Genomic DNA, 14,045 nt, shown 5'->3' with positions numbered 1-14,045 from the left:
TTAAAGGTTTTTTTTTTTTTTAATTTATTTAACAGAGAGAGAGAGAAAGCAAGAGAAGGAACACAAACAGGGGTAGTGAGAGAGGGAGAAGCAGGCTTTTCACAGAGCAGGGAGCCCGATACAGGGCTCGATCTGATCCCAGGACTCTGGGATCATGACCTGAGCCAAAAGCAGATGCTTAACAACTGAGCCACCCAGGCGCCACCATATTGTTTTTTTGTTTTTTTTTAAGATTTTATTTATTTATTTGAGAGAGAATGAGAGATAGAGAGCACGAGAGGGAGGAGGGTCAGAGGGAGAAGCAGACTCCCCGCTGAGCGAGGAGCCCGATGTGGGACTCGATCCCAGGACTCCAGGATCATGACCTGAGCCGAAGGCAGTCGCTTAACCGACTGAGCCACCCAGGCGCCCCATATTTAGAGTTTTAATGAAACTTCAGTATGCAAGTTAAGAAAATGACAAATCAAGGAACTGCAAATTTTCACTTGTTATCTCAAAAGATACCATGACAAAGGGTAATATATTAGAATGTTCATCAGGCAGGAATGTGGAACTAAAGAAAAACTCTAAAATAGTAATTTAGTCATCTATTCAGCGACAGCAGCAAAGGTGCTCACTGTATTATGAAGAAAATTTGAATTGGGAAATTGTCAATTTGAGAAACCTTTACATGTGCTAACATAAGCACTGGAAGAGAAGTAAGTAGACATGAATTTTTAGTCCCACTCTGCCACTAGGTTGTTATGAAAGTTACCTTGCCTCTCTGACTTTAGTTCCTTCATCAATAAAAATGGGATAATAGTCTCTGGGCTGTTACAGGGACCATATGGGATATTAATGAAAGTACTTTTGGGGCAAAAGCAAATATATATGATACTATTTTTATATAAAAATTTAAGCATAATTATCTCACAAATATACTTCAAGACTATATTGAAATATTGAAGTCTTCCAAACAACAAACAGATACACCACAATGTATTAGTATCAAAGTAAATTAATACAGAGACTAAATTCTGGTAATTGACATAAACTGTGAACTGAATTTTCTATGTCACAGTTGTGCAACTGTCTTTGTCTTAGGTGCAGTTGTTTTTTATTATAACAATGGGGGAGAATCCTTTGATCTTTTGTTCAAATGTAGAAATTTTAGCACAACTTTTTTTTTTTTTTTAAGATTGTATTTATTTGACAGAGAGAGAGACAGCAAGAGAGGGAAAACAAGCAGGGGGAGTGGGGAAGGGAGAAGCAGGCTTCCCACTGAGCAAGGAGCCCGACATGGGGCTCGATCCCAGGACCCTGGGATCATGACCTGAGCTGAAGGAAGCCGCTTAACCGACTGAGCCACCCAGGCGCCCCTTAGCACAACATTTAAGTGTATACTGTAGTTAAATTACAATTATCAAAATACGCAAAATATTTTAACTTCTAAAGCAGTATTTAGGAAAGCAATTTGGGAAAGAAAATCTGAGTAAATGGGGATAAGAACTTGTAGCCAATCTTTAGTAGCTTCCTTTGACTAAAGACCTTGGTCTGAGAAGGAAAGAATTCTTGCAGAGTATAATATGATGCATTTTTGTAGAACTTCGGGATAGAATTTAAAAATCCTTAAGAATATCTGGCGATTACTACAAAAATGGAACCTACCTGAGTACATTAGGTTTTACAAAGGGCTACAGCCTACCTTTCCCACTCTTACCTCAACCACCACTTCCTACATTCTGGTACCAAGTCTTTTGACTCCATCATGCTCTGGTGCACAGACTGTAAAGTAAAATTTAATATTGGTTTCAGTAAGTTCCACTTTACCACCTGACTCATGCAGCAGAAAAATGGTAGGAGAGGGAAATTTTAATGTAAAAAGAAGAAGAAATTATTTTCATTAATTGTTCTATATGCTCATAGAGACCCACCTTCATCTCATTTCTAGTTATTGCTTATTCTCTGCTCCCAAAAGGAAGAATGGGAAATATTTTAGTTGATACGAGAAGACATGAAACAATATTTTCCCCTGAAAGTGACTATTCACATTAGTTAGTATTCATAGCTACAATACATTAATCTGTCACTATAGTATAGACAGAAAGAAGGAAGACTGCGAAGGTATAACAAGATGGTAAAATCACCCAGAGGCGGCTTATAAAACACAACTAAAACGGCTGGCAGTCTCTCCTTGTATCCTTCCAACCTTGAATTTATCTTCAGAACTCTTCAATAAGTAACAGAGAAGGTAGCCAATGAATACTTTTGCATCAAGATAAAGTTTAAAAGACACAGAGTACAGAAGAAAGGCATTATATACTTTAGATAAAATTTTTAGTATTTTATAATATAAAATCTGTAATACACCAGAGCATTCTACTAAAAACTACCTTCAAATCACTTAACATGGGTATGAATTCTTTCATAATTTTATATAACTACACTTGCTAATCCAGTGGAGTAAACATTCCTAGTATTCACAGATAACTGACAGATTACTTTAGATTGAGAAATCATTTTTTAACTCAATCTGGCTTACACTAACAACTCTATTCTAGAACACTTCTCCTTTAGGCCACCACTGACTTCTTAAAAGACATGGTCTCTTTTCAGCTTTTACACCCCGGCTTCTTTTAGCATTTGCCACTGTGATCGATCCTTGAAAATCATGATCCTTTCTTTACCTTCTCTGAAACAGCTTATACTTTGTCCGGTTCTCCTACTTTTCCAATCTAAGTGTCTTCACTGGCAAAACTGAAAACAACAGTATCCCCAGAGATCCATTCTCAATCTTCTTATCTTGACTCTGCTCACCTTCCCTAGCTTTTAACTATCACGTATATGCTGACACATCTCAAATCTTAATCTCTATCTTGACTTATTTCCTGAGCTCTAAGCACTTATTTCCAATAATCTACTGAACCTCTCTACTTTGATGTTTCTTATACAATTCAACCTCCAAATATCCAAAACAGAAAATAAAAAACTTGGTCCTTTCACCATCTATATTTCTGTTAAAGCCATCACTATTGCACAAACTAGGAACAATGAAGCCATTCTTCTCTCTTCCCTTTCCCTCCACAGCTAAATTATTCATTCTTCTAAATGTTACATCTAAAGCTCTTCCTTCATCCCCACTGCCACTGCTGGTAGTTAAGTCTTAGAAAACACTACCTCTAATCTAGAAAAGTACGTATCAGAGATGCTATGGGATATGCTAGAGTATGAGGGGAAAAAGTAAGTATTTATATTTAATTTTCATCTAATAATGAGAAATTAAGATTTACTAACATTCGTGAATATGGATTGACACTGAGGTCTTCACTTAGCCCATGTCAGATGATCAGATGTAACATATGGTGCACCAGGAACCCTAAGAGAATAATAGGACTTCTGCAACATGTAAGAGTTAACAATGTACTGCAGCAACATTGTATGGTAGATGTTAACTACACTCGTCTTGATGAGCACAGCATAACACACAGAGTTGTCAAATCACTATGTTGTATATTTAAAACTAATATAACATTGTATGTCAACTATATTTCAAGTTAAAAAAAAAGAATCAACAGTGGCACTCTCATTCATTCATTTTTAGCATGTTGCTACTTATTTCAGTTCAAGTGTGTGGCATATATTCTATCAGGTTTTTGGTACATGAACCTGAAATTTTCAAATTATTAAATATATTTTTAAATAGTTTATTTCAAAATATTGTTTCCTGCCTTTAATTTTTCTATAGTTATAATATGTTAGAATAGTGGTACATTTCTATAAATTTAAAACCTTTAAATGTGTGCATATACATTTACTTATCTATTTATTGTTCAGTCCATGGTCAAACATATTTTAACTAATGGGGATGAGTAATCAAAGATTTGAAGACCACTGATCTAGACTACTGCAAACAGCCTTCCCAGTGTTCTTCAGAACTACGGTCTTTCTCTTTTTTTTTAATTTAAAAGATTTTACTTATTCATTTGAGAGAGAGAGTGAGAGAGAGGGAGCACGAGCAGGGGGAGGGCAGAGGGAGAGGGTTTAGCAGACTCCCCTCTGAGCAGGTTGCTGGACGCGGGGTTAGATCCCAGGACCCTGAGATCATGACCTGAGCCAAAGGCAGACGCTTAACCAACTGAGCCCCCCAGGTGCCCCTGGTCTTTCTCTTTTCTAATTCATTTGCCACACTGCCATTAGTTATGCTTTTAAATACAGATGTTCCTCATGTGCTCAAAGCCTCCAGTGGCTCTCCACTGTTTCTGAATTCACAAGCCTTAGTATGGATTTGAGACCCTTTGTTGGGGTGCCTGGGTGGCTCAGGTGCTTGAGTGTCCAACTCTTGATTTTGGCTCGGGTCATAATCTCAGGGTTGTGAAATCCAGCCCCGTGTCTGGCTCCATGCTCAGCAGAGACTCTGCTTGAGATTCTTTCTCTCCCTCTCCCCTCCCCACCCCCATTCTCTCTTCCTCTCAAATAAATAAATAAATAAATAAATAAATCTTAAAAAAAAAAAAAGACCCTTCATAAGCTACTCTATTCATACTGGCCTATTTCTGTTACAAACATGTCATGATTCTGCAATGTCCACTCTATATACATTATTCTTTCTTCTCTGTTCTACTATTTAGTTCAGATACCACGTCATATATCCCATCTTCCTAACTAAAAGCAGGAATCATTGCTCTTTCATCACAGCACATAATGCATATCTCACAGAACTTGTCATTACATACAGATTATGAAATCTCTAGCAGGGATCGATCTTATTTACCTTGTTATCTCCTAGCACCGTACCTGATACAAAAAAGGGGCACCAAAAGTTAAATAGTTAATGAAAACATAGGGAAGATGCTAAAATGATATTTGAATTTTAAAAGTTACTGCAGAATTTAAAATTTTAATTCCAGTCAGGGTCCACAGACTCTTTAAATCCCGTACCAAACAGCATTCTACCTTGGTATAACCATTTGGTATATCAAGACAACTGGTTTGAATTGATTTAACTCAATGTAAGAAAAAAGTAAAAAAAAAAAAAAAAGAAAGAAAAAGAAAAAAGTAGAGCAGACTAAAAATAAGCAAATCATGCTACATCCAAAACAATACTATACAGCTATTACTATAATTTAAATCCACACAAATGGATAGATGTTAGGAACAAACCCTACCTATTAGCCCCTGATGTTTAGGAACATATTTATTTGTAAAAGTATCTTTGAACTTCAAATAATTATAGAAATATTAGCTAGAAGACTACTATGAATTTATTTAGATGCTACTTAAAAGAATTTTTGAAATTTAAAATAATCACCATCTGTTAGCTTTCCTATCTTCCAAGTCATTAACTAACAAGGAAAATAAAACTTTCTTATTGACTGACATATACTAAGACAGCTAAATACTCAAAACTACACTGTTTGATTTTCACCAGCAGTGTTTTCTGGGTTATATTTTGTAAAGCATTTTAATCAGAAGTATACTCCTCTATAGGTATGACACCAAAAGGACAACTGGCAAAATAAAAAATTAAATGTTCTTATTCAAAATAAAAAATATGTTTCAAAAGACATCATCAAGAAAGTGAAAGGCAACAGGCAGAAAGAGAGAACATTTTTACACATCATTACATCTGATAAGGGACTTTTAACTATACCTATAAAGAATTCCTATAACTCAATAACAAAAAGACAAATTATCCAACTTAAAAATGGGCAAAGGACTTGAATAGACATTTCTCCAAAGATATACAAAAGGCCAATAAGTACATGAAAACATGCCCAACATCAACCATCAGGGAACTGCAAATCAAAATAACAATGAGATACTACCTAAAACTCCTAGGATGGCTATAATAAAAAAAATATATAACAAATAGTGGTAAGGATATGGAGATGCTTGAATCATCATATACTGCTAGTGGGAATGTAAAATGATGCAGCCAATTTGGAGAGTCTGGCAGTTCCTCAAAAGTTTAAACAGAATTACCAAATCATTCCACTCTCAGCAATACACCCAAAAGAAATGAAAACACATGTCCACACAAGACCTTATACACATAAATGTACACAGCATTATTCATTACAGCCCCAAAGTGCAAAAGACTCACATGTCCATCAACTGATGAATCAATAAACTATCCACACAACAGAATAATATTCAGTATTACTGATACACGCTACAATATGAACTTTGAAAACACATCGAGTGAAAGAGGTCATTCACACAAATGGCCATGTATTATATGATTCCATTTATATGAAATGCCCAGAAAAGGCAAATCTATAGAGACAATGTACATTAGTGGCTGGCAGGGGTTATGGGGTGGGGCTGGGGAGGCAATGATGAGTGACTAGTAAGGAGTAATGGGGTTTCTTTCTTCTTCTTCTTCTTTTAAAGATTTTATTTATTCATTTGAGAGAGAGCAAGCACATGAGGAGGGGGAGGGGCAGAGGGAGATGGAGAAGCAGACTCCCCATTGAGCAGGGAGCCCACTGAAGGGCTTGATGCCAGAACCCTGAGATCATGACCTGAGCCAAAGGCAGCCGCTTAACAGACTGACCCACCCAGGAGCCCATAATGGGATTTCTTTTTCGGAGGATGAAATGTTCTAAATTTTGATTGTGGTGATTGGGGTTGTACGTCATCGCTTTGAACACATTAAAAACCACTGAATTGTACACTTTAAATGAGTGAATTTTATAGTATGTGAATTTCATATAAATGAAGTTATTTTTAAAAAGTATGTCCCTCTCTTGGCAAATTACCTATTTACAACACTGTGCCAATGACATTCCTAATAACAGCAGAAAGGGAGTTGTTTACAACACTCTGATCTGAGATTTCCAATTAAAAGCCAAAATGGGGGAGAGGGGTGGGGAGATGGGTTAGCCTGGTGATGGGGATTAAAGAGGGCACGTTCTGCATGGAGCACTGGGTACTATGCACAAACAATGAATCATGGAACACTATATTAAAAACTAATGATGTAATGTATGGTGATATAACAATAAAAATTAAAAAAAAAAAAGCCAAATGGATTGGGGCGCCTGGGTGGCTCAGTCGGTTTAGAGGCTGCCTTCGCCTCAGGTCATGATCCCAGGGCCCTGGGATCGAGCCCCACATTGGGCTCCCTGCTCAGTGGAGAGCCTGCTTCTCCCTCTCCCTCTGCCTGCCTCTATGCCTACTTGTGCTCTCTCTCTGCCAAAAAAAAAAAAAAAATCTTAAAAAAAAAAAGCCAAAATGGATTCAATATAGATTTATTTTTTCCTTCTAAAATTCAATCATCTGGGGCACCTGGGTGGCTCAGTCGTTAAGCATCTGCCTTTGGCTCAGGTCATGATCCCAGGGTCCTGGGCTCGAGCCTCACATCAGGTTCCCCACTCAGCGGGAAGCCTACTTCTCCCTCTCCTACTCCCCCTGCTTGTGTTCCCTCTCTTGCATTGTCTCTCTCTGTCAAATAAATAAAACCTTTAAAAAAATAAATAAAATAAAATAAAATAAAGTTCAATCATCAGGGGTGCCTGGGTGGCTCAGTCATTAAGCGTCTGCCTTCAGCTCAGGTCATGATCCCGCGGTCCTGGGATCGAGCCCCACATCAGGCTCCCTGCTTGGCGGGAAGCCTGCTTCTCCCTCTTCCATACCCCCTACTTGTGTTCCCTCTCTCACTGTGTCTCCCTCTGTCAAATAAATAAAATCTTTAAAAATAAATAAATAAATAAATAAAATTCAATCATCAGTACTGCATGACAACTGTAATATGCACAAATATTTGGCACTCCATCACAAATTACAATAGTAACAGTAATCATAATAGTACAATTAATGTTTTATTTATAAAAGAAAACTGAACCAAAAAAATTCAAATAGAATCTAATACTATTTCAAGATTCCTTCAAATCTTTATTCATGTTTAAAACAGATCTTGCAGTTATAAAATAATGCTACAACTTTTCCCATGTATCTGTTACTACTTAATGATTTTAAAAAAGTACCTAACAATCTATTTGAGGTTTATCCCCATACATATTTAGCAGTTGGACAAACTCGCATAAAATCTCAAGTTACGGAATTTATATTCTAGGTCATAATAGTTCTAAAAATATTTGGTTTTTAGTTATTAAGATCATTCACTTCTTAAAAACTAGAAACATTTAAAATCTGCTTAACAAACATGTTCTCTTACCAAACGATCATTTTCAATCAAAATTTTATTGGCAAAAAAGGATTACACACAGATACCCTAAAGGGGTAAGAAAAGGACAAAACAAGCAACAGAGAGAAAATCTGAAGTAGAGAAGTTGACTCACAAAATGACTCACAAGCATTTCCTGGGTATTTTGTCCAAGAAAACTCCTCTGACTAAAGTGGAAACTTGTTTGGCTACAACCCATTAGTCTATTATTATGATTAATGCCATGGTGCCAAATATTTGAGCATGTGGCATATGGACAAGAAAAACCTCCTACGTGATTTTTTAAAAAATATTTTATTTATTTATTTGAAAGAGAGACAGCAAGAGCGACAGAACACAAGCAGGGGAAATGGGAGAGGGAGAAGCAGGCTTCCCGCTGAGCAGGGAGCCCGATGCGGGGCTCGATCCCAGGACCCTGGAATAATGACCTGAGCTGAAGGCAGACGCTTAACGGCTGAGCCACCCAGGTGCCCCTACGTGTTGATTTAAATACTGGGGCATTTTAGCCCATAACTGTTTAGCTAATACGGAATAGGAACTGTCAACTTCTATCTAGTTCCTTCTATCTTTTGTAGGAACTGAACCAATTTCAAAAGCCCAGCAACAATTTTAACTGACTAGTTATGTAATAATATTGCAAAAGGTGAAGATAAAAGCTAGTCTTTTGAAGAAATAAAGGGAATAAGTTTTGCAGATGTTGACATAAAATCAAGTCAATATTATTAACAAAGTAGAAAGATGATTTATGTCCTTTGAGAGTCTCAAAGAAATCCTGGGGGTCCTATGAAAACTCAGATAAAAGATACAGGATAAAAAATTTCCCTGTGGAAACATATAAATTACAGATCCTTTACTCCTACTGGCAAACAAGACAAAGCAACCTGAAGACAAAATGTAATTAGGGAAGTCAACAGGATCATAAATTAAAAACCAGAATGTACACACCAACTTATTACATATATTTTTCTCTCAAACTTAACCAATATGTTGAGCATCTACATGTGAAACTTAACACTATTTAATTTTTTTTTAAAGTAGGCTCCATACCCAACATGGGATGTGAACTCATGACCCCAAGATCAAGAGTTGGCTGCTTTACCGACTAAGCCACCCAGATGCCCCAATTACATAATACAGAATAACTCCCTTACCCCTATCAAAAACAAAAAGATAGGAGAAGGAACAAATCTAATACTTTTGTTCTTTCTTAGCTAATATTACTGCCACTGTATTAGTCCCTCAGAATTCCTCTGAAAAACTAAAAGACCCTCCGCTGACATCTGTGTAAGCCCCAAGCCTCCATCTCCATTATTCTCTCAATTCGAACCCATTTGTCTTTATTTTATTTTTAAGATTTTATTTATTTATTTGATAGAGAGAGACACAGTGAGAGAGGGAACACAAGCAGGGGAAGTGGGAGAGGGAGAAGCAGGCTTCCTGGTGAGCAAGGAGCCTGACGCGGGGCTCGATTCCAGGACCCCGGGATCATGACCTGAGCCGAAGGCAGGTGCTTAACGACTGAGTCTTTAAAGCAGTTTTGTTTTCCTAACATTTTCATCATATAATTCTCCTAATTAATAAATAACCTGCAACAATTCTTTACTATATACTGCTAAAATTTGGGGTGATTCTTTTGGGCAGGGCAAAGGGGAAAGGCAGTAATAAGGAATTCAGTTCAGAAATATCTGCCTTAGGGGTGTCTGGGTGGCTCAGTCAGTTAAGCGTCTGACTCTTGGTTCCAGCTCAGGTCATGATCTCAGGGTCGTGAGATGTCATGAGATCAAGCCCCACATCATGTTCCATGCTCCGCGCAGAGTCTGCTTGAGATTATTTTCCTCTCCCTCTCCCTACCCCTCTGGTTCCTCCTCTCACTTGTGCTAATAAATAAAATCTTATAAAAAAAAGAAATACCAAAACAAGATAAATATCTGCCTTAGACATTCTATCAATTAAGAGATTTACTTAGATTAATAAATGCCTTTTTTTTTTTTTAAAGTAGGCTCCACATGGAGCCCAGTGTGGGGCTGGAACTCATGACTCTGAGATTGAGACCTGAGCTGGTATCAAGAGTCAGATGCTTAAATGACTGAGATACCCAGGTGCCCCAATAAATGCCTTTTAAAAATGTAAACATCAAACAGAAGGGTCAGGGGGCACCTGGGTGGCTCAGTCAGTTAAGTGTCTGCCTTCAGCTCAGATCATGGGATCGAGCCCCATGTTGGGATCCCTGCTCAGCAGGGAGTCCCTTTCTCCCTCTACCCCTCCCCTCCTTGCTTGAGTGCACTCGCTCTCACTCTCTCTCTCTCAAATAAATAAATAAAATCTTAAGAAAAAAAGCCCAGAAGGGTCAGGATTATCCTTCAAATTTACATATTAACACCCCAATTTTGAGAAAGAAGAAAAAATGAACTTGAGAGTGCAGCATGAAGAGAGGTCCATGTAAGTGGATGATGGCTAGCAGAAAGACAGCCGAGAGAGAGGAAGAAGTCTAAGACCAAGACTAGCCTAGAGACCTCAGGAGAGAAGTGTAGGGCACTGAAAATCTCTATCTAGGCACAGATAGCTCTTTATAATGTCCAGTTCTCTTTCCTGTTCCCTACCATCATACTCATTTCATTTTACTTTTATAAACCTTTCATTCACTCTACTATTATGTGCCAATCATCAAGCTAATATCAGGGCTACAAAGATAATGAAAAAGAGTATTTCTTTTCATAAAGATATTATACTGGGAGAAGAGGGAAGCAACAAGTAACCATAAAACAGTAAAAATACTATTAAAGAAGTGTACACCGAATACTATACGGTCACAGAAGAATGAACTGCCTCTGACTACAGAGTTAAAAAGGTATGTCTTGGGGACAGCTGGGTGGCTCATTCAGTTAAGCGTTTGCCTTCAGCTCAGGTAATGATCCCAGAGTCCTGAGATGGAGCCCCACACTGGGCTCCCTGCTGAGCGGGGAGCCTGCTTCTCCCTCTCCTTCTGCCACTCCCCCTGCTTGTGATCTCTCGCTAATAAATAAAATCTTTAAAAAAAAAAAAAAAGCTGTTGTTTTTTTTTTTTTAAGATTTTATTCATTTATGTGACAGAAAGAGACATAGCAAGAGAGGGAACACAAGCAGGGGGAGTGGGAGAGGGAGAAGCAGGCTTCCCGCTGAGCAGGGAGCCCGATGCGGGGCTCAATACCAGGACCCTGGGATCATGACCCGAGCTGAAGGCAGACGCTTAATGACTGAGCCACCCAGGTGGCCCAAAAAAGGTATGTCTTGAAAAATAATAGAATAATAGAAGTTTGCCAGATAGACATGGGCAGAGAAGGCATTCCAGATAAGAGCCGCAGAATATAGAGAAGGATACAGATAAGAGCCAAACTAAGCAGAGAATGCTATAGTGAATTTAGGATGTCATTCTGTAGGCCACAGGGAGCTATATTTTATCGTAGGGGATGACCTCAGAAAGAATTTTGCAGTCCACATTAATTATAACATTAATATGATTACATGTTATCGCAAGGTGTCTTAGTGCCCCTCACTTCATGTTTCTTATCTAAATTAAGGTTTTCTTAACAGCAAGAACCACCTATATCTTAAATGAAGACTCTTAAATAATAATACTTACTGAATAAGAAAAGGCTGAGGTATTTGATAGTACAAACCAAATGCTAAGTTGAATATCACTGTTTTCTAAATGTTTTGTCCATAAGTCTTTGTTTTTTAAAACCTCCTTCATGGTGTACACCGTATCATAAATTCCTTTTATATTCCAGTACCCAAACCACAACCATACGTGTATATAATACACGTATATACACATATACATACATTATTTGGGGAAGGTGAGAGAGCAGCTTACTGAAAGCAGATTGATAAGTCTTTATATATCATATATACTTGTTCCTATGTAGGAGAAAGTTAGAGGAGTTGAGAATCAGAACAGAAAGCATAAAACATGACAACCACTGACTCTACCCACTACTGCTACCATCCCATCATTTTAAAGGGATAAGTAAGGTGGCGGGTGGAGATGGGAGGAAAAAAGAAAGCACAGATATATTACCTGACAGCAATGGAAACGATGCTTAGTGTGCTTTCAAGAGCACATAAGGACTTGAACCTTCTCTATTATCACAGAGAACACACGTGAGGCTCGTGGTATAATGAGAAAATTTCAAGGCTGTAGATTTTTCCCAACATCACACCACTGAAGTACAATCACTTTCAAAACAAATTACCACCTGTTCTTGGTCAAACTGTTAGACATTATCATTGTTATTAAATATGAAAAATAAACATAACTACTAAGCAAAGACAAATACTAACAGCAAAATAATCTCCAGGACTTCATGATTCTTACCTGTTCACTCTCCTAGGACACTTGTCTGGTTTAATATCTACCTCATAGAGGTAGACATCAATCTTTGGGATTTCAACTTGAAAACAGTTAGCCAGCAATTTAATGGGTTTGCCCATGGTGCCATAGCCAGGTCTTCTGGGCACCATGAGTAGGGGCTGGGCCCCAACGGGTCCTGCCAGGGAGAGGGGAAAAAAAAAAAGAGTGACACTGTTATAAGCTGCATTTGATAATCTTGTCTATCAGAATATATTAGAATTTTAAGTACAGCTGATAATGGTTGAAGCTTAGTGCTGAAAGATGGCATTTCTAACACTTCAACTTTTTTCTCCCCAAATTACTCTCCTCAGTTAAATAGATTTACAAACAAAAAACGGTATCTCTGGAAAATTGTTTCAGAAGGGGTAGGAAGAAGGGAGAGCAATCACATAAACCCAGGTGAGCATGAACAAGCACAAACCAGACCCAAAGAGTGTGAGACCAACAATGTAAATTTATTTTTTTTAAAGATTTATTTTAAAGATTTTTTATTTATTTGACAGAGAGAGAGACACATTTATTTGACACTGTCAAATAAATAAATCTTAAAAAAAAAACAAGTGAACAAAATACAATATGATATAAGGATCAATACAACAAGAAAAATAAAAAAAAAAGGGGGCGCCTGGGCGGCTCAGTTGGTTATCGACTGCCTTCGGCTCAGGTCATGATCCTGGAGTCCCGGGATCGAGTCCCACATCAGGCTCCCTGCTCAGCAAAGGAGCCTGCTTCTCCCTCTGACCCTCCCCCCTCTCATGTACTCTCTCTCTCATTCTCTCTCAAATAAATAAATAAATCTTAAAAAAAAAAAGAAAAAGAAAAATCAACAAAGTGCAAATTGGGTATTTTGAAAATTATTTGAAAAGATAAAACTGATAAACTCCAGGCAACACTGAGTTTTATTTTTATTTTTTTTAAAGATTTTATTTATTTGACAGAGAGAGACACAGCGAGAGAGGGAACACAAGCAGGGGGAGTGGGAGAGGGAGAAGCAGGCTTCCCGCTGAGCAGGAAGCCCGATGCGGGGCTCGATCTCAGGACCCAGGACCCTCATGACCTGAGCCAAAGGCAGACGCTTAACGACTGAGCCACGCAGGTGCCCCAACACTGATTTTTAAAAGAGAAGGATGGGTGCCTGGGTGGCTCAGGCAGTTAAACCTAGGACTCTTGATTTTGGCTCTGGTCATGATGTCAGGGTCGTGGGATCCAGCCATGTAGGACTCCACACTCAGCAGGGAGTCCGCTTTAGATTTTCTTCCTCTCCCTCTGCCCCACCCCTCTCCACCCTCTCATGTGAGTGCGTTCCCTCCCTCTCTCAAATAAATATTTAAAAAAAAAATAAAAGAGGAAAAATAATATAAGTGAAAAAACTGCTATCACTACAGACACTGAAGGCATAACATTATGTCAATAAATTTGGTGAAACAGACAAATTACCAGAGAAATACAGGTTACTGACACACGAAAGTATGTAAAATTTGGAAAGTC

General features: G+C 38.1%; 1 protein-coding gene across 2 annotated transcripts in view; it reads right to left on the bottom strand.

Moving 5' to 3' along the window:
* The window catches only part of LOC113929225 (protein argonaute-3), a 127,445-nt gene that overhangs the window by 87,444 nt on the left and 25,956 nt on the right, over positions 1-14,045 (bottom strand). The window contains exon 2 of one of the 2 annotated variants that reach the window (XM_027605945.2): positions 12,522-12,693. The exons of the other annotated variant lie outside the window; for it this stretch is intronic. Coding sequence (XP_027461746.1) covers positions 12,522-12,693 — 172 coding nt within the window. The remainder of the gene's footprint in view (positions 1-12,521; positions 12,694-14,045) is intronic. 2 annotated transcript variants of the gene reach the window in all.

Source organism: Zalophus californianus, chromosome 4, assembly GCF_009762305.2.
Source record: "Zalophus californianus isolate mZalCal1 chromosome 4, mZalCal1.pri.v2, whole genome shotgun sequence".
In the NCBI taxonomy this organism is placed as follows: domain Eukaryota; kingdom Metazoa; phylum Chordata; class Mammalia; order Carnivora; family Otariidae; genus Zalophus; species Zalophus californianus.
The sequence above is the reverse complement of the archived record's forward strand: the minus strand, read 5'-3'. Positions and strand labels throughout refer to the sequence as shown.